General features: G+C 49.8%; 1 protein-coding gene across 9 annotated transcripts in view; it reads left to right on the forward strand.

The window, feature by feature from the left end:
• RUSC2 (RUN and SH3 domain containing 2) overlaps nucleotides 1-20208 on the forward strand; it is a 57988-nt gene that overhangs the window by 32774 nt on the left and 5006 nt on the right. For 7 of the 9 annotated variants that reach the window (XM_064404391.1, XM_064404395.1, XM_064404393.1 and 4 more), the window contains 7 exons: nucleotides 8376-10448; nucleotides 12715-13500; nucleotides 13991-14191; nucleotides 15352-15495; nucleotides 16406-16482; nucleotides 18523-18697; nucleotides 19376-19481. In XM_064404391.1, the coding sequence (XP_064260461.1) occupies nucleotides 8483-10448; nucleotides 12715-13500; nucleotides 13991-14191; nucleotides 15352-15495; nucleotides 16406-16482; nucleotides 18523-18697; nucleotides 19376-19481 (3455 nt within the window). In that variant the 5' untranslated portion in view covers nucleotides 8376-8482. The remainder of the gene's footprint in view (nucleotides 1-8375; nucleotides 10449-12714; nucleotides 13501-13990; nucleotides 14192-15351; nucleotides 15496-16405; nucleotides 16483-18522; nucleotides 18698-19375; nucleotides 19482-20208) is intronic. The other 2 variants (XM_064404397.1, XM_064404398.1) reach the window with 2 other exon arrangements.

Here is a 20208-nt window from a genome sequence, read left to right on the forward strand (position 1 = left end):
CTGAAGCCAGATTCCAGTAAGGGTTAGGAAAGAAAATCCAATGCAAGTGATATGTCACTTCTCTGTGAGAGGTCTTTCCAAAGCGTGGTCCAGGCTTGTGTGAACTGGTAGATGCAAGTAGCCAAGGTGACCACAGTCCACAGCTGAAGTGCAAAGAGTAGATTTATCCCATCACCTCGCTGGCTGGAAGGTTTCAAAAACAGATGGGGACACATGCCCTGCTAAGCTTACCCATCTTAGCAGGGACCAAAAGCACGTGGGCCCATTCTGGGCCTCCACATCTCAAAGGGCCTGGCCTGTGTGCAGTGCTTCACAATTCTGTGCTTTCTATAACATCCAAGCTTCTTATCTCAATTTCTCCCAAGGGGGAGACCCAGGTGTGTGAAGAACAAAGTTTAAATCATTGACAGCATTCTCTTGTCTTCTACAGAAATTCCATTTCTCAAGACAGAAAACAACACAAAGCAAACACAATACAGGAATTTTCCCACACTGAATAGTCTTAGCATCCCCCAGCTGCCAGGTTGTCTTGAGTGAAAACAACTCTGTTTTTCCTCCTCAGTAAATTTTCCACTTTCAAGCCTTTTCTCCCTGCAGTGGTGTGATTTTTGGGGTGCTGTATTCCGGGCCAGGAGTTGGACTTGATAATCCTGATAGGTCCCTTCTAACTCAGCATATTCTATGATTCTGTGATTCTAATTATAGGGATGCTACAGATCCCCAGCAAGCCCAGAAATCTCCAGTGCTGTTGAGACTCTCGTGTCCTCTCCACTTCTTGATGTCATCTCAGGAGCCTTCGCCCTGCTGTGGACACCTGAATAAGAACAGCTGCCCATTCACCATTGCATGTAGCTCTCTGACAGACGTAGGGAACAGTTTTGCCACCCTGTGCAAGCACCGGTCAGGAAGTTGGCTTTGATTCCTGATGCCTAGCTGAGTTTGATGCCTGACTCCCTCAGCCAAACACTCCATTCCGTGCCTCCTGTGGCTGTTTTGGTGGAGAGTTTTGAGCTCACAGTTCCTAGGCGTAGAAGGTGCTGGGAAAACCTTCAGTCCAGATTTCTGCTGGCTTTGGTTCAGGTTCACCCACAGCTGATGGCTGTGGTTTTGTCACCACTCAGCTGCTGGTTTGTGGGTTTCTCAGTTGGGCAGGTCAGTAGAAGGAGCACGTTGAGGAGGCAAGCAGCTGGCAGCCCTGCTTTGCACAAATCATAGAAGCATACCAAAGCTTGGGTTGGAAGGCACCTTAAAGGTCATCTAGTTCCAACCCCCTTGCCATGGACAGGGAAGCCACCCATTAGGTCAGGATTACTGAGGCCTGACCAAAGCTTTGCAGCTGGGGAGGGGTAGTCTTGGCATCTTTGAAAACTGAGTGTGCCCAGAAATTTCATAGGCTTATAGCTTCCTTCCTTCCTTCCTTCCTTCCTTCCTTCCTTCCTTCCTTCCTTCCTTCCTTCCTTCCTTCCTTCCTTCCTTCCTTCCTTCCTTCCTTCCTTCCTTCCTTCCTTCCTTCCTTCCTTCCTTCCTTCCTTCCTTCCTTCCTTCCTTCCTTCCTTCCTTCCTTCCTTCCTTCCTTCCTTCCTTCCTTCCTTCCTTCCTTCCCTCCCTCCCTCCCTCCCTCCCTCCCTCCCTGGTGACCCTGCAAAACCCAGGCTCCAGCACCCAGTCAGATCTGCACTTCAAAATGGAATTGTGTGATTTCTGCTGTTGTAAGATCTTCAGGAAGCTTTCAGAGTGCTCAGGCAAAAAGATGCTATGCCAGCATAGTCCCTCCTGCTGCTGCTACTAGAGTGTCTGTGATAAGAAAGGATTTACTGTGTCTGCAGTTTAATTCATTAGCAATTTCTGTGTGATATGAACAGCTAGAAACATCAGTCTTTTTCTTCTCTGCGGATTTGCATAAAGTAATTAGGAGCATATGTGCTGGGGGCTGGGGCAGGGAGGAGGAGGAGGAGCAAGTTCCATCCCAGAGCACCTCAGTGGATGCTCTGAGTCATGGCCTGTAAATGGCTCTTGCCGAGTGCCACATGCCAGATGATGAGTCACAGAGCAAGGGAGCACAGAAATGGGAGAAACTGGTTCGGTCACTGTCCTGGCTCCTGTGTTAGCTGGTATAGATCTGCTGCTTGAGCTATTTCTGATGTCTTGTGTAACTCTGGATGCACAGAGCAGCTGGGGCTTCTTGTCCTCTGGCTGGGAGGCAATACCTGCCTCACGCTGCTTGTGTCATCATCAGCAAGACACACGCTACACCCATTGCTTAGTTTTGTGTGTGCTGGTAACCCCTGGCCCATGCAGCTCCTTTTCTGCCAGCGGCACAAGGGCTGTGACTGACCGTCACGTGCTGTGGTTTCCATTTGGAACACATCATAATCCCATATAGTTCTGGGATGTAATTATACATTAATCATGGGCTTAGTCAGGCTGTCCTGGAAACCACTGGAAAAAGCCCTGGTCAAGGCAGGGCTTTGTGGAAAGAAAAGGGAAGTGGTCTTTTCAGGAATCACTGCACAGCATCACAAGAGGAATCAGCCTGAGCAGAGGCAGAAGTTTAGGAAGTATTTAGTCTTTCTATTTTTTTGCAGCTCCCTTTAAACAAAAAGTGCTGGAATATTCACCCTGGGAGCATGCAGACCACCCTGACTGTGCTCCCTGTCCCATGAGGCAGGGAAGGAGAGCTGGAGGTTCAGGATGAGTCAAACAATTAACATTTCATTTTACACCTTTTTTTTTTTTTTCATTAAACTCATTGGATGATTTAATAAAGCATTTAATGAAGGTGTAAATGTGATAGAGATGTATTAGCTGGCAAGAAAAAAACAGGTGTCCAAACAAATACCACTAAATAGACTCATCCTGCAACAACTTACAGGCTTCCTCACCTCCTCCCTCTGCTTAAACATTCCCTTGGTTCAGACACATCCCCAGACCACTCACCCTGAACCACTTATCCTCTTTTCTGATGCTGGTCCCTGAAAGCCCCCCAGTTTTTTGGAATCTTCCTAATAATTTTTTTATTTAAAACCATCCAGTACTTTCTGGCAGCTTTTGTAGAGCTGGGGCAGGGATGAACTGCAGTATTCCTGCAGCCCTGAGATCCCCCACACTGTCTGAAGGGTGGTTTTCAGTTTGGATCAATCTCCCATCCCTTTTGCCTGCAGGCAGACATACAGAGAATAAACTGAAAATATCTCTCCCCATGGAGAAAAGAGGAGATGTCTGTATTGTGCCTTTGTCTGCAAGATCACACAAACCGTTGCTTTTTGCAGCATTTCTACTGGTGCTTGTTTTGTAGGGCTGTGAGGTTTCTTCAGGCACATTAATGAAAATGCACTGCAGGACTCAGGGGTTCACATGGAACAACTCTCAACGAACAAGTAGCTCTAATACAAAATAATTTTTTCTGCTTCTATGAAACTGAACACCTAGCTTTTAACCCTGTTTTTGCATATTTCACCCTTGAGTGACATGGTGAATTTTGGTCTGCCTGAGGAAGGCGATGATGGCAGTGAAACCATAACCATACAGAAGGAGTCAGCAATAACCCTCACAGTTAAAGGTTTCCTTTGGATACTCAATTTCATGGGTGAAGTGACTGAGGTTTGTAGAAACAATAATCTGTTCAGAAAAGCCATCCTCCAAAAAGCCAGCATGGCCTCCAGCTGACAGTTCTGATGATGTTGGGCTTGCTTCCTCATCCTGTGTGCTCTATGTGCAGTCTTTTTACATTAAAATCACATTTCTCTCTCATATCTCTGCATGCCTCCTCCCATGCATTAGATTTTCAGAGGAAGGCTGTGTTACTGTGAGCTGAACCCTTTCACTCCATGTGTGTGCAGCAGAGCTGAGCAGAGCAGGGTATTAAGGGTTCAGCTCTAGAACTCAAAAATCGTGTCTGGAGCCATAACAAATATCAGAGTATGCCTGGAGGTGTGCAGCCACCACACATAACTCGTCAGCCCTTGCAGACAGTTGCAGCCAGGTCTGGTGGCTTCTGCATCTTCTCAGCAGCGTTGCAGAGGCAGGAGTTGGTACCCGAGGCCAAGGAGCCATGAAGCTGCACCAACCACCTTTGAAGCAGCACAGTATCCTCAGTCTCAGGGGCATGACAGCAGACGGATTTGGAGGCCTCTGTGTAGTGGTCAGCAAGGACTTAAAAGGCATGGCGTGCAGAGCCCAAAGGATTCTGCATGCTCCTGTTAGCTGCCCATGCTGCCTCCTCTCTAAAGCTCAGACATGACGTGATAGGCGGCTCTCAGATCAGTGCTGAACCATCCTTTGCTGCTCAGCACTCACCTGCTTTTTAGCTAGAGCTTTGCTGCAGCTAAGGAGTTTTTGTTGTGTGTATTTATTTCCGTGGGTGTACAGTCATTCATGAGCAATTCTGTACTAAATGCAGGCATCTCACAAACAGCTGTTCTTCCTTGCTCTGTATTATCCTGTTTGGAATGAAACATCCACAATGCGGCCCTCGCCTTCTCCGGGTAACCCTTAGCACCCCAAGGAAGAGCTACCTGAATAAACAACCCATATCTGCCATGTTGCAGCAGATGGTGTCAGTATGGAGAAGGCAAGAATTCTGACATGTGAAAATAAAATGGCTGATGTACAGGCATGTCTAGAGTCATGGTGCTCCCTGCATGCCTACCTGCCTTGCACTGATATTACACCCTGTTCTAGGCAGGAATCAGTGCTGGATGCTGTGTTTGCTCTTGTGTGTGTAGCATTGAGCAGGATTCATGACAACAGTAAGAAGAATTAATTGATTTGGCAAAAAATGTTCAGGTATGAACTGCCTATCCACATCTGTACATTTCCTCTTGCAAAAGGGAAGTGAGGGCTTTATGAAGAACTAATCAAAACCAGCAAAATCTGAAACTGGTCTGCTTGCTACATTTTATTCCCCAACATCAATCACAGTGTAGCAGACCCTGCGTAGGAAGAGGAAGGATATTTTTGCAGTCTTCCAGAATAAGGAAGGCTCAAGTTTGTTATGCAGGCAGGGAGGATGTTCTGGTGTTGGGAACTGAACAGTCCCTGTGCTGGCACTGCCATTGCCAACCTCCCTGCACCCCTAAGTCCAGAGGAAGCCAGGAGAGGTTGCAAGGGAGAGAAAAGGAGCAGCTACAGTACAAAATGTCGTGTCGATCCCTAGAGAAGCCATCAGAATGTCTCCTGGCAGGAGCTGTCTGCATGTCACCTGTGATCCTGCACCTCGGAGCCTGGCGCTGGGAGCAGGTCATGGGTGCAGGCAGGATGGGCATGTGTCTGCTGCAGGGTCTCTGGTGGCCACTGAATCACTGCCCACCTGGGAGCCTCTGCTGCTGCTGGAGCCAGAGAGCTGGGCAGAGCCTCATTTTGCAGCCAGAACACCGGAGAGACAGATGGGAAACGGCTGGGTGTCAGCTCTGACATTTTGCCGTCAAATGTCAAAGTGTGTCTGTGCAAGCCTGTCCTCCCACAGCAGCTTCTGTGCTGACGTGAATTGTGTGCTGCTCAGCGGGGCCTGTCAGCAGATGGGTGCTGGGAGCCTGCTCCAAGCAGCCATTTCCCAGAGGCAGCAGAGACCTGGTGCTTCAGCAGTGAAGTGCGCTGCCATCATAGTCTGTATCTTCAAAATTACGCTTTTCAGGTGGTTGCATTGTGGCAGCACTTGAAATACAGCAAAGCCTGGTGGAGAGATGTGATCTGAGCATTATAATCAGATACAAGAGCAGTAACAAAGGTGGGGTGGGCTACATGAGTAGATAGGCACTGGGAGACCAGCTTTTTACTCAAAATGTTTGTGAGGTGGGAGCAGGAAGACAGGATAAGCTTCTGCTGAGTACAATAGAAATAAACTCAGATAAACTCGGAGCTCCTGCTGTGCCATCATGGCGCACAGGGACCAAACTGGGGCAGGAACACCCGTCCATCAAGAGTCTGTGTGTGTGTCTGTGTGTGTGTGTGTGTGTGTCTGTGCGTGCTCCCGGGGTCAGGAGCTGCTGTTATCCACAGTGGTTCTTGAGCAATGGGATCTTAGGAATCCTTGTTGAAGAAAATCGGTCCCACAGGATCTGGGCTGAGTAGAGATCAGCCTCTGTGGCAGCAGCTGTGGGAAAGCAACCAAAAGCTTGTAAGACAGTGAAGTCACTGAAAGGGGTGTAAAGGCTGATAGAGGTTTTAGGGAGACTACAGGTGAGGGAGAGTTCAGGGCTGCACAGTTAGTAGTCCAGTTGGATGTTCACCACCTGGTCCAACTGGTCCTTTCTTCCTCAGAGCCTAAACGTCTGCCCAGGAGACACAGACATGTAGGTGAGTGCCCCAGCCATGTAAGTCTCTGGTAGCATCTACCAGAAGGCCTGTCTGTTCTCTGACACTGGTATTAGCATTAATTTTTGCATTATTGGATGTTTACTGCAAACATTAGCTCTGTGTCCATCTTTGTGTTTTTGTTTCCTGCCAGCATCATCCTGTGTCTGTGAGAAGCACTGCTGTGCGTGGGAGGAAAGTATTTCTTTTGATCATTTTTACCATCTTCTAATTGCTATTCTTATACCTTGAAAGAAGTGAAGTTCCTGGTGTTTCTGTGTAGCTGTCTCATTGCTCATACTCTCGTTCTAACTTCATTTAACCCACATTTCTCACTTTCCCTCCTGTGCTCTCATGTGCCTTTGCAGATCTGCTCCAAATCCATTACCACCCCACAGTAACAAATGCTGAGGTAAGGTAGGCAAAAGCCACTGAATACCATTTTCTGGAGTCTGAGGTCAGTGGTGGGGGCCCTGGAGTCCAGAGCAATCCTAGGATGCAATTTTCAGGGTGTAGTGATCACTGGGAATGCCTGGATGAGTTATGGGATGTGTAATGGTGACCAAGGGTGCTTGGGCCAAGGTTTTCAGAACAAGTGGTTGATCTGTGACAGCATTAGGTCATTTTTTAATCTCTCAGACTCATCCTAGATCACTGCTGCCTTTTGTGGTTTCTCCCTCTCCTTGCTGCCTTAGCTGCCTGCTGATGCACTTGTCTGTGTTGGATTATCTGATCTGTAGAAGGGAAGGCAAGAGGAAAACCCCCTCCAGGATTGTGCTGGAGCTACTTGTAGACTGGACTTTAGGGTTAGGTGAGGAGGGAGAACTGGGTTTGTCCTTTGCACCCCAATGTAAAAAACTGGTGAACATCTGCAAGAAAGATGAAGAGAGACTTTTGACACAAGCAGAGAGTAGTGGGACAATAAGGGAAAGCTTTAAACTGAAAGGTGGAATGTTTGGATTAGATATTAGGAAGAAATTCTTTACTGTGAAGGTGGAGAGGCACTGAATTGGATTCCTCAGAGAAATTACCCCATCCCTGGAAGTGCTCAAGGCCAGGCTGGATAGGGCTTTGAGCAGCCTGGTCAAAGTCCAAACCATTTTGTTATTCCTCTGGCTCTGTAAGAACCTGCTATTTTGTGGACACAGGGAGACTGGGGCTCTTGGTGTCCTGCCTGTGCAGTGCCCTGCCTGTATGGCTCCTGGGACTGTGGCAGTCACACTGCTGTGAAGTGCAGCTGGTAATAAGCAGGTAAATGACACAGATAATGTGGCAGAGAGATATGATCCCCTCCCAGACCACAGCAGGCACCAGTTGGAGCTGAGATTTCACCATCAGCCAAAGGTCAGCAAAAGTCAGTGTGCTGTATAGGACCTATTTGACCAATGCCAGTGGCTCCCCATGGTCCCACTGAGGTCATTCACTCCTTTTCACTGGGGAGATCCTTGTGTACATAAGTAGTTGCATATTTTGGCATGTCTCCCTGGCACCATTAAAAGGACTCAGGACCTCATGGATTCTCCTGGATTTTGGGGAGGAATGTCTGTTGCTGATTTTACTTTCCAGTCTGCTCCTGCTTTCCAGTCTCTTCCTGGACATTTGTGTGTGTCTGTTGCAAGACCTTGCTGTGTTTGGTTCTTGAAGGAAAGTTCAATGTACCTAAAAGGAAGCAAAGATGTTCAATCCAGTGTGAGAAGACAGACAGACACTCACCAGAGTGCAGTGCTTCACTTCAGACCCCGTGTGGGTTTCCTCTGCAGTGAGATCTTTGTTTGGCCCAAATCCTGTACAGCCCTTTGGCCTCTTGACTGAAATCAGTTACTCTCTTCAGATATCTTTGAGGGGGATCAGGTGAAATCAGAAGTGTTGTCCCAGGAGCCTGCATGGAGGGTGATGTGTATGTTTTACTTTGTGATGGTTTGTTTCCCAGAAGAAGGACCTCATGCTCAGGGACTTGTGCTGACAAGGAACCAGTCTATTTGATCCTTGTCAACACATGAAATCTTCAGTCAAACCAAGGATGCTTTAAATAGCCACTGCCTTTCCTGAGAGGTGACTTCCTTTGTGATTTTGTCTCTCTGTAGGTATCTGAATTCCCTCATGAGAAGTGTCCTCCCTGCCTCTCATGTGCAGCCCTACCTGTTCATGGGTGGTGCCAGCTTCACTGATGCCCTGAAGAGTATTTCTCACCATGGATAGTCCACCCAAACTGACTGGTGAGACGCTGATTGTCCATCACATTCCCCTGGTGCATTGCCAGGTCCCCGATAGACAGTGCTGCTCCGTGAGCAAAAGGACCAACCCCTTCTGCCAGCCAGAGCTCAGCATTACACGGACCTCTGCCCTTCCAGAGAGAGACCTCTCACAGACTGACTCCTTGGTGTACAGCAGCTTTCTCCAGACCTCTGAAACCTCAGCAGAGGCCTCAGATCACAAAGAAAGAAAAGCAAGGGATCTGATCGTCCCTAGTGTCAGTAAGCGACACAACCCTTTCCTGCTCAGTGAGGGTGAAGACCTCAGTATTTTTGGGGATGACTTGGGTCAAAAATCTTTCCACCTTCACAACTCACTTGTTGATGGCAAGCCTCCCTTCAATCTGCAGGATCTGGCCTTGCCCCCTTTCCACCTCCACGACTCCAACCACATTGTGAAATCCTGGAACATGGCCAGCCGGTCTGGTGTGGTGGACGGGCAAGAGGACAAACTCAGCAGTGACGACATCCAGAAGAGGAACAATGCCAACAGGTGCCATCAGGCCTCGGAACGCATGGAGCTGGATGAATGCAGCTGCCATCGTGGCAGCTCCTCCAACTTCTCCTTCGACAGTGGTGACCAGGAGTGGAACCAGAATATAGGTGAACCACTGAGGAACCAGGATACCCTGCACAGGACATGCAGTTGTTCCAGCTCAGAGATCCAGCACTGTCGCTGCTACAGTTCATCAAGTCAGTCTGAAGTGATTGACCAACAGATGGGCTACATCAGTGACTCTTCTTGCAACAGTTCTGATGGCGTCCTGGTGAACTTCAGTGCTCTGTACAACAAAATGAATGGTCAGCCTCAATCCAACCTGAATTCAGCTAACCTGTCCTGTGACTCTTCCTTCTGCAGCCACTCAGACACAGGAGCTTTTTACCTGGATTTACACTCATCACCCACAGAATCCAAGATGTCTTGCGAGTCGCATAACCCAGAAAGTTCGGGGAAGGTGTGTGGGTGTCAACACTCCTCCTCACCTGTCCTTGATGCTAACTGCAACTCCTACCACCTCCACTGTGAGCCTTGCACATCAGAGAGCTCAGACCTCACTGCCTGCTTCCAGAGCCAAGCACGGCTTGTTGTGGCTACTCAGAATTACTATAAGCTAGTCACGTGTGACTTGTCTTCCCAGTCATCCCCCAGCCCTGCGGGATCTTCCATAACTAGCTGCTCAGAAGACCAGACCAAGGGTAGCCCAGCCCAGCCCACAGAATACTATCTGTTCAGAAGGCCCGACCTGAGACAAGAAGGCAATGTAGAGTGCAGTGAAGAGGAGCCAAAGGGAGAATCCAGCCAGAACACGATTGAGGGTCAGGTCTATGTCAACGTGTCACCGCCGAACCTCAACACAAGCCGGCAGCGCTCCAGGAGCTACGACCAGAACCTGGACAGGAGTCCTGGCAGCAGGCTGGGCTCCTTGGAGCGCATGGTGAGCTGTCCAGTCAAGCTGAGTGAAAGTCCAGCCATACCCATTCAGAGCTCTCCTCCCAAGAGGGTGACATCGTTCGCTGAACTGGCTAAAGGACGGAAAAAGAACGGCACCTCCCCACCACACCGCTCCAGTGGTGATTCTTCCCTGGAGTTCTCTCCTATCCCTGAGACTCAGCGGGATTGCCCAACCTTCCTTGAAGAAAGAGCTCGGCGCAGCCAGAGTCTTCCACCCATGCCCTTCATCCATGGCCTGAACCGGAGCTGCGAGGGCTTCTGTTTGAATCATGCTTTTGGGGACAGCCAGGCTTTGTGCTCCACCAAAGACTCCGTCTCCAGTGAGAAGGTCCCCAGTGGGCATGGGGCAGGTGAGCAAGCCTCTCTCTCCCTGCTGACGGAGGCAGATGCCAGCTTCTCGGGTGGCTCTGCCAGTGGCCACGGACAAAAAGATGTTAGAGCCCGAGCAGACGGTAAGGAGACAAACAAGGGAGAAGTAAAAAGGAAGGCAGCTCATTGGGATATGAGGGGAGCAGCAGGGAAACCTGCATGGTGATAAGAGACTGATGTCAGGGCAGTTTGGTTCCTGGTCTGCCAGTCTCTGGGACAAAGCCTTGCTGTGCTTTGTCACAGAAGCCTTTCAGTTTCAGGGCAAGTGTCTTGTCCATGCATTTGTAAAGTCTCCTGAGGTTTTGTTCATACCTCTCATGTGGTGTTAGCAAGGACATGGCATTAATACTGAGAGAGTCTGTGCAACTTGAAGGGCTGTATCCCTTCCAGGGAATTTACTGCGCTTGTCCATGAGAATCACTTGCCCTTAGCTCCTAAGACAGAGATGTTAAAATGCTCAGCAGAGTCATAGTTACAGCCTTTCTTTTTTGGAGTTATGTGGGGCAGAGGTGGAAGGGGAAGAGGCATAGCCAGCAGTCTCCTTTCCATGCAGGTCCTGGAAGCTCACACAGTTTTTGCTAGGCCTTAACAGTGTGAGTACCACAGAGTCTAATCTGTGTGTTTCTGCTGGAATATCCTGGTCATGCCCCCCCCGCCAGTGCTGTGGATTGCAGCAAGGGTTCCCAGGGAGAGCCACTGTCACAGTTACCTCTGTGGAGAAGCCTGTAATTTGTGAGTTGTATTCCACCTTGATATTGCTGTCACTTGCTCTCATGAGGAAGCTGTGTGACATTCCCTTTGGAAGTATGGCCATTTCTCCAGCACTGTGGGAGACCTCTGCCTCTGCCTTAGGCAGATGTTATACCTGCTTCACAGGTAAAAGCCTTTCTAAAATGCTTCTAACCAGACCACTGCTGTAAATAGCCCCTACTATGTAAAAAGCTGTTGTGCCTTAACAGACTGTCTCCACTTAATATTCTGAAAATTTCTGGCAGGAGGTAAGAACATGTGGTTCATTGCCATGGCAGGGGTGGGAGAGATTTTGGCCTTTGGAGCAAAAGGTTTTTAGTTGTTGTCCAGTTTGTTTATTGAGCCTTGAATGTGTACATGGTGGGGGATGGCAGTGAGGACAGGTCTCTGCTGGGAGAGGGCAGCATGGCAACAGCCCTCTTAGCTTCAGAGGGAGGGCTTGGAAGGAGCAGGCCCTGCTCAGGGAGGAGGGGGCAGACAGGAGCTTTCAGGGTAACATATCCCAGCAGTTGCTGCCCACCATGCCAATGGGGTCCCTCCTTCTGCACTGTGACAGCAAGACAGGCATCAGGGCTGTGCAGGAAGCTCCTGCCTGTAGCTGGAGATGGAGGTATATATGCTGTGCTCCAGCCCAGAGCAGCGTGCAAGCCTAGAGGCTCTGAGAGGGGCTAGAGGCACAGCAAGCCCTGCTAAAAGCTGGCGACAGGAAGAAAGGTCTGGAATACCCCACAAGCAGTGGGAACACCAGGGCTGATCAGGGATCTCAGTCAGCCCCACATACACATCCAGTGCTGTGTGTGTTTTGCACTGAATGCATAGTGTGTCACACTTCAGATGTGTCCCTCAGGATATTTGTGGCTCCATCAGGAGCTGGAGGCATGTAGATCAGCCCACCACACTCCCTCAGGACATTCTAGCACGTCATTTGCTGGAGCAGACTGGCACTTTCCAGGGTTGGAGGTGGAATGTTGAGAATGTCCTGTTTAGGTCTAGAAGAGGCATGAAGGATGAAGGAAGCTCTGTGTTCCAAAGTGGGGGCAGTTACAGGCAAAAGAAGAGGGAGGGAGAAAGGGAAGCAGGCAGCCTTTGCAACAGCACCAGTATATTGTGTGCAGGATTCAGAGCTGCAGTGCTATTGCATGCAGTGCTTGTGCTGGGTTGTGCAAGTGCATGTGGGAGGGGACAGTCCTTTGGGATGAGAAAGCTGACTCTACTACAAAGTCTTGGGCCTTGGCTTTGTGGTACTGCTTGGGCAGAAGCATCTCAAGGGCAGGCACCTGATCCCATGGCTTTGTGCTGTCCAGGGGGCAAGAGATTGGGAAAGGATGGGAAGCTGGTGACCCTACCAGGACAGACAAGGTCCTGGTGCAGTGCTGTGCTCTTCCAAACATCTGGAACTCTGCACTGGGGGCCACATATCGTTTATCTTTCCAGCTCTTGATGTGTGTAACCAGTTCAGACTTGAACCACTCTGTAACTGGTCTCTAGCTTATCCTCTTCCTCCTGCATCAGAGAGCACATTCCCTTCTGCCTATATTCTGCTTGGTGATTGTTGTTCCGCCCATTCCTCACACTTTTTTCCCCTTTCTCTCCCTGAAGGTGGTGGCTCAGACAGCAAGCCTGTGGTGCGCTACAGCAAGGACCAGCGTCCCACAACTCTGCCCATCCAGCCCTTTGTTTTTCAGCACCACTTCAGCAAGCCACCCAAGGCGCGTGCCCTGCACAGCCATTTCGCCTCCAGCCTTTCCCAGCTCTACAGCTTGTCCAGCAGCCGGCCTGCCAGCCAGCAGATCTCCAGTTCCCAGTCCTCAGCCTTGGCCACCTCGGCAGAGCAGGCGGCGGTGGCGGGGAGCCAAGCCCACGGCACGCTCGTGACCCAGCGCTCGGCAGACGGAGCTGCCTCGCGCGCTGATGGGGGCATCAAGAAGCCTGGCCCCGAAACAACCCGTCCGTCCCCGCTGGGCAGTTACTCCCCCGTGCGATGCAACGTGCCTTTCTTCCAAAGCGTGGACTCCTCTTCCTCGCCCACCTCCGAGAGAGCTGAAGACAGCCAGCCCCCCAGAAGCAGGTCCTGCCCCATCTCTGCTAACCTGCTTTCCATGAGGTCATCTCCTGCTGTCAGTGCCATGCAGCCCTCCAAAGCCACCAAAGCTGACACCCTGAGGCAAAAGGAGAACCCCAAGCTGATTCCCAAGAAGGAGGCCCCTCTTGAGCCAAGCCCACCACTCTCCGAATACCGACTCCACAGCGGGTCCCTCCCGCCCCTCTCGGTGGGTGGCATGTCCATGAGCAGAGTAGGAGGCCATGCAGATTCACACTGGAGAAGTGGCAGTGAGACCAGCAGCTCTGGTCCCCTGAGCAGCATGGGAATACGGCCTGTCAATGGTAGGTACCCATCCTCCAGAACCTGCTAGTCTGGAGCATCTGCAGCTCCCTGTAGCTATGTCTGCTCCCTATAGTGCCACCATTTCCTATAGCCATAGACCACGGTAAAATTGCATCTGGATGCTGCAGGAAGACCTGCAATAAGAGCATGTCCCTCCCACCCAACTCCTACACTGTGTCTCCAGAGAGGGCAGTGTGGACTGCTGGTCTTACAGCACCCCGTGCCAGGTGCTTGCACCCCAAACCTGCTGCCTCTGTGCCTGCAGCCACCAGGGCATGCAGGCCCCTGTCCTGCTTTGCCAGGCAGTGGCATCCACCTGTCTCATGTGCGTGTGCTAGTGTCCTGAAATGCTGCTGGACCTCTGAGTAATGTGCTGTCTCTCTTTCTCTGTCCTCCATCTTTCTCTTAATCTCCCTTCCCGCTTCCCTTCCGTATCCTCCCGTGTGCTCTCGTCATCCTGTCTGGTGCTCACTGCCCGTGGCATCCCAGCGAACCACCTCTCCCCCCAAGCGCTGAAGTGGCGGGAGTACAGGCGGAGGAACCCCCTGGGTCTGGACCGCGTTTCAGGGCTGCCCAGCTTAGCGGGCAGCCTGGACAGGAGGCAGCAAGAGCCTCGGCTGAACCGGGGCAACCCCGTCTTTGAGCTCCCTGGCGCTCTCAGCACCAGCCATTTCCACTGCAAGCTGAACGGTGCGCACCGCCTTTCTGCTGGGGGGTCTTGGGAGGTGACCTTGGGGATTCAGGCTCAGTTTCCTTGAGGCTCAGGTTAAACTTGGATTCATCACTGCTCAGAGCAGGAGGGATGGTACATCTCTTCACAGCTGGGCTGAAGGATTCAAGAGGAAGGTGAAAATTGCTTCACTGGTTGAAATCTTTGTGGAGTCTTCCTTTTCCATGAGGTGAGAGAGTCAGGTCCAGCTCTGAGCTGGGTTGAAGGGCAAAGTGAATGGCCCAAGAGCCCGCTTAGATCTCAGTAAGTGCTCCTGGGCTGTGGTTAGCTTGTAGTTTGTCTCACACAGAAGTAGGGGCCCCTGGAGATCTCAGGTCTGTGCCCCATGGTGCCTGACCATCTGCCCTAGCCCTGACAATGTGCTGGGTGCTGAGCTGTAGATTTCATGAGGCAGCTGACAACACTAAAGACTCTCACAGGACTCTGTCTTCTCCAGGCTTTGCCCTTAAGGTCTTCCCTGTCCTCCAAAACCTGTGAAGAAAGGGCTGACAGGGGAAGGCTGCTTTTGACTGAACCTCTGATACTCCTGTGAGCAGAACAGTGTCTGTGGGAGGAAGAGCGTTCTGCAGGCTAGCCTCAAACCATGGAGGGAATTCCTCAAAGCCTTATACCTCACTCCCCCAACCAAAACATTTTCTCTATCTTTTTTCAAGCGAAAATGCATAGCATAGAGTTCAACAGATGGAAGTCAAGCACATAGGAGAGCTCCTATGTATGTCACCCCTTGAAAACAGAGGCCATCCCAGAGAACAGGCAGCAAACATGCAGGTTGTTGTCTGTGGATGCCTCTGCTCAACAAATAATGATTTCTCTGTGCTGACTTCTGACTTCTGCTTGCAGCAGCATGGGGAGTCTGGTGCAGCAAGGTTTCCCTTAGCCCTAGCCCGTGAGAATGAACCTCCCACAGCATCTTCCAGAGCCTGTGGGCCCCCAGTCAAGGTGGAGGTGGATTTTGGGTAGGCCATGGGGATCAGTTGTGCAGGCACACATTGCAAACCACTGCTGGGGTAGCGCCAAGCCTGTAGCTTCACTATTGCAGCAGAGGACAGGTGGCATGAAAACTGCTGCTTCGGTGTGCAGGACTGGGGCTGATCCTTGTCCCTCTGTCTTATCCCTGCAGGACAGTCTATGAGGCAACTCCAGCTTACCTACAATGACTTTTTCCCTGACTACTTCTCGCTAGCAGAGAAACCTCCTGCTGAGTTCTGCCTCTCCCCAGATGGCAACACAGAGTCCATCTCCATCGACTTGCTGCAGAAGAAGGGTGAGTCCGTACATCTCTGGTGGACCATGTAATGTGCCATGAAGTGTGCTTGAACTGCTTCTCCCAGGAAATATGATTAGAAAGGATCTTAGATGCACAGGAATGGGCAGAGAGGGCAGACAGGCACAGGAATGTGACCCTAAGGCAGGGCATGCTGCCACCCCAGGCTCTGTGTACAAAGGTTGACCTATGAGTATTTGGGTGATGTTGTAGATTTGCTAAACTGAGATTTTGTAATTTAGGTGAAAAGTCTGTTCAGTCCTACACAAGTAGTATAAAATTGTATCAACTATATAAAAAGGTGTGAGAAAAGACTCCAGAGCAGGACGAGATATGGCTGTGGTGGGATCCATGCTAGAGGCAGGGCTGGCAGGACTTTACAGCTGATTTGTTATCATTTCAGAGGCAAGGGATGTCAAGAAGGGTTCCCATGCCTTTGTCAGCTATGTGCTCATGATTACCAGGTGGCAGCTTTCCCTTCTGTTTCAGCTCTGTTCTCACATTATCCTGGTGCAGGTGACACATTATACACCACTGGCTTGTTGCTGAAAGTCATGACAGAACCTGCCAAATGCAAGGCTTCTGCCCTGCCACCCTGTGGCATCAAGGCAGCAAAAGACATTGCCTCGGATCCCATGTCTGCTGCCTCAGGGCAGGGGGTGTGGAGGTGCTTCCCTGTCCCTTGGGAATATTGACAGGTTGTCCTGCTGGCAGTCTGATAGGTGAGTGCTGGAGCCAGCAGGAAGAGTTTTGGTGAGGATTTAGGAGAGTCTCTGCATGTTTTTTGGTAGAGAGGGCTTGTGTGTAGACATGAGGTTGCAGTGCCCCTGTCTGATTACTTCCAGCAGTGTTTTGTCAGAATCTCCCAGCAGCCCCTCAGGCAGCTCTTTGACCTGCTGTTTTCCACTAGGTCTTGTGAAGGCTATCAACACTGCTGTTGACCTGATTGTGGCTCACTTTGGAACCAGCAGGGATCCAGGGGTGAAGGTATGTCTTGCATCCAACTCCATTCTGGGTAGCATAGAGAGTACAGAGCAAGATTGCTTCTCCATTCTCTAACAGTCTAAAACTACAGGTTATCTAACGAAGGCAGGAGTACCAAGAACAAATCAATCAAAGGTGATAGCACACTGTGCAGCAGATAGTAAATCTATGACAATTCCTGCTGCATGATGCAGTAAGTACATGTATTTAAAGGAAGATCAGAAAAACCCAGGTAAATTATATTTATTAAACGTATTATGTCCAGCTTAGACTCTGCGTTGGAAGTAGTTGTAGGCTGTGAAAGTATAAGGGCAAGTATTATGTATGTTTGTTCTGGTTTAACTCTTTATGTACTTACTATGGCTTTTTATAAGAAGAAACAGCAGATCATCTGCCCTTCTGGTCTGATGCAGCACACCAGCTCTTTTTTCTCATAGAATGGAGAGATGTGTCTCCCTCCTTCACATGTCATATGACTCTGGTCTGGCACTAGTACCAGGGTACAGTGCAGTGTCCCCTAGAGATCCCTCAGCATCTCATATTTTAATATGAGATATTGCATCATTTTAATAATCATAAAAAAGTGCATCAGACTTCACCCATCTGGGGCAGTTGGTTACACCCATGGTAGCCCTTACCATGAATACATTAGAGTATTTAGAGTGCATCTAAGGGGCTGGTGGTTTTAGGCCCATGCTCCCCTCATTTCCCATTTCTGGAATAACACAAAAGTGCATCTAGGTTGCCCTCGAGCTGGCTGTCTTTGGCCTGTGCTCCCTCATCCCCCATTTCTAGAATAACACACAGAAGCAGAACAATTTTGCTTGTGTTTGTACCAGGCATTGTTTGCAGTCCTGTGACACCCAGCATGTTTGTGGTGCCTCCTCTCAATGCTGAATGCTTGGCTTTAGTCAGGCGACTCTGGGCAGCAATGTGACACTATTTGGACACGACAACTCCCCTGGCATGCCATTCCCAAGGAGAAACCTGACTGGGACAGATTCCAAAACCATTCAATCTTATCTCAGAGCCCAGTGTAATTTTGTCCTAATTACGGCTGTTGTTGATTCAGAGATTGCTGAGCAGCATAACTGGAGCCATTGAGATTCCCATGGCTTTTTAGGGCTTCACTGTGAATTTCCAATACTTGCAGTGTAGGTTTGGGAAATAATTGCAACATTCCCCCATTACTTTGCTTACCAGACAATGCTGTGGTTTTAACCTCGGGTTTCTTTATTTATCAGTGTGCCAGGGGCTGAGTATTCACCTGTCAAAAGGCAGCATCCATCCCTGCTGCTGCCGTGCTCAGTGGATCTGACGGGATTATTCCTGAGCCAAGTTCAGTTTCAGTTCAGGGCTTTTGTGAACCTGTGCCAACTGGTCAGTATAATTGCAGCTCAGCTGGTGAAATCTGTGCCCTGAGCACCATTGCCTGACCCATTTGGATATACCCCTTGGCAGCTCAAAAACTGTAAGCAGCAGAATGTGTCCCTGCTCTGCTGATGCTGGGCTCTTACACGCTTCCTTTTCACCTCAGTCTGAGCTCTGGCCATCCATTTTGCCCTTATTTGTTCATTTATAGTAATCTCTAGGAGGCAGAGCTTGACATGTCACTGAGTTAAGTGTTCCATAACCCCTCAGTGTTGGTAGTTCTTTGTGGGTTGGTGCTTCCTGCTCCAGAATTAGCTACAAGAAAATCTACAGCAGCAGGAATATCCCCAGCTCTTTTCTTCCTCCAGCAGGAGAGCCTTGTTATCCCTGTCAGGAGAGCCAGGCTTACTTTCTAATTGGGATATCCTCTTCCCAGTCTAGGATATTTTTTTTCAAATTACTGCCTCTTCCCAGCCTGGGGAGGAGCTTGCAGAGAGCAATCCAGAACTGGTGTATGAAGCATCAGGAGTGAAAGCAAAGATCCAGCATGTTCAAGGAACCGCTGAGCCTGGAAGTTGCTTGCTGGGTGTCTGTAGTGGGGCTGAACTGTTTCCATGCATCTGTACCTTGAAAACACTTAGCAACACTCTCCCTGTTCCTGTTGTCCACTAGGCCAAACTAGGGAACAGCTCTGTGAGCCCCAATGTGGGGCATCTCATCCTGAAATACCTGTGTCCAGCTGTCCGGGACATTCTGAGTGATGGGCTCAAGGCTTACGTCCTGGACATGATCATCGGCCAGAGGAGGAACATCCCCTGGAGCGTGGTGGAGGCATCCACCCAGCTAGGTATGGGTGTTGTGCAGCAGTGCCTGTGGTAGTTGTGGTTGGTAGGTGCTGGGCAAGGTTGGCTCTAAGGATGGCAGTGCAAAACACCCATTTTCCTGCACGGAACAGGGTGCACATGTACCATCTCTTGCAAGAAGGGTGACACACTGCACTATTCTTCCCAAGTATTCATTGTCATTTCCCCTGAAATTTGCAAATTCTCCCATAACAGGCCAAACCAATAAAAAAGGGAGAAAAAAACCCAACAAAATTATTTCCACATTGGTTTCTGCATCATACTGGGAAGCCTCATTGCCTGACTATGGTAAATCTTCAGCTCTGCAGTTATCTCTCTGATGGCAGACACCCCAAATTATAAGCACACACCACAATATTCTCTTTTCACACTGATTTTGAGCCAGTGGCTGTGATTGTCACTGAAGTGTGGGAAGCAGGTCCTTGTGGTAATGAAACACTCCTGGAGTTTTGGAGTGATGGTCTGGGATGGATCACAGCCCATCTCCCTTGTGTAGTCTAAGTGTTGGTGTGGAGTGAGCTCACACTGGTGTGGTGGAGGGGCAGTGCACACACAGACATGGACACCCACACAATCTCTGTCTTGCCTTGATGCCTCATCCTGTGGTGCAGTTTTGGCTTTGGTCACCACAGCTAATCTCAACAATTTGTTTTTCTCCACAGGGCCCTCTACAAAATTGCTTCACAGCCTCTACAGCAAGATCAGCCAGTACACAGAGCTCACCAACCACACCATGCGGTTCAACGCGTTCATCTTCGGCCTTCTCAAGTAAGCAGGAACCCTGGGGTGGCTGCACGTCCCTGCCCAGGGCTGGCAGCAGCTGCTGGTCCTTGACTGCAGGCACAGCTGACCATGAAAAAAACTTAAGAATCTAGGAAGCCACTTCCCAGAAGCAGGCTAGGGAAGGAAGAAGCTGTAAGCCTCAGAGAACTTCTTGCAGGAGTGAGAATGAGTGGCTGTAGCCAACTGAAGAACAGGGTCAGTCTGTTTTAGCCCCAAAACATTAGGTGAGAAAACTCTGTCTGTCCAATTTCATACGAGGTTAGACATAATATATGCATGAATTACTCTTGGAAATTCCTCTTTAAACCATTGTTTCCTGGAGCTGTATCCTAAGGCATGAGGCTCTGAAGGAGAAATTGCCCTGGTCCAGGACTCCAGACTGGTCCTTCTCGTTTGCATAAGGAATGTGCACACTCTGCTGTGTTTAACAGAGGAAGGCAACAATATGTTTCTGTGGGTGAAGCAATAAGCACTGCTAGGATAGTGTTTCCCTGATCCTCTCTGGTGGTCAGCAAGAGCTGTGGCAGTGGCAACAGAGTTCCCAAGATTTCCAGATGTTGTAGAGCTCCTCCAAGCAGGACCAAGCTCTGCCCTGCTTTCCCTACACAGGGTGACCCCATTCTCCCCACTGGCATATTTTGGGCTGAGCCACCAGCACTGGTCTTAGGTCTTAGTTTTGTAGATCATTTGTCTCTTTCACAGCAGCCTCTTC

Source organism: Passer domesticus, chromosome Z, assembly GCF_036417665.1.
Source record: "Passer domesticus isolate bPasDom1 chromosome Z, bPasDom1.hap1, whole genome shotgun sequence".
Classification (NCBI taxonomy): Eukaryota; Metazoa; Chordata; class Aves; order Passeriformes; family Passeridae; genus Passer; species Passer domesticus.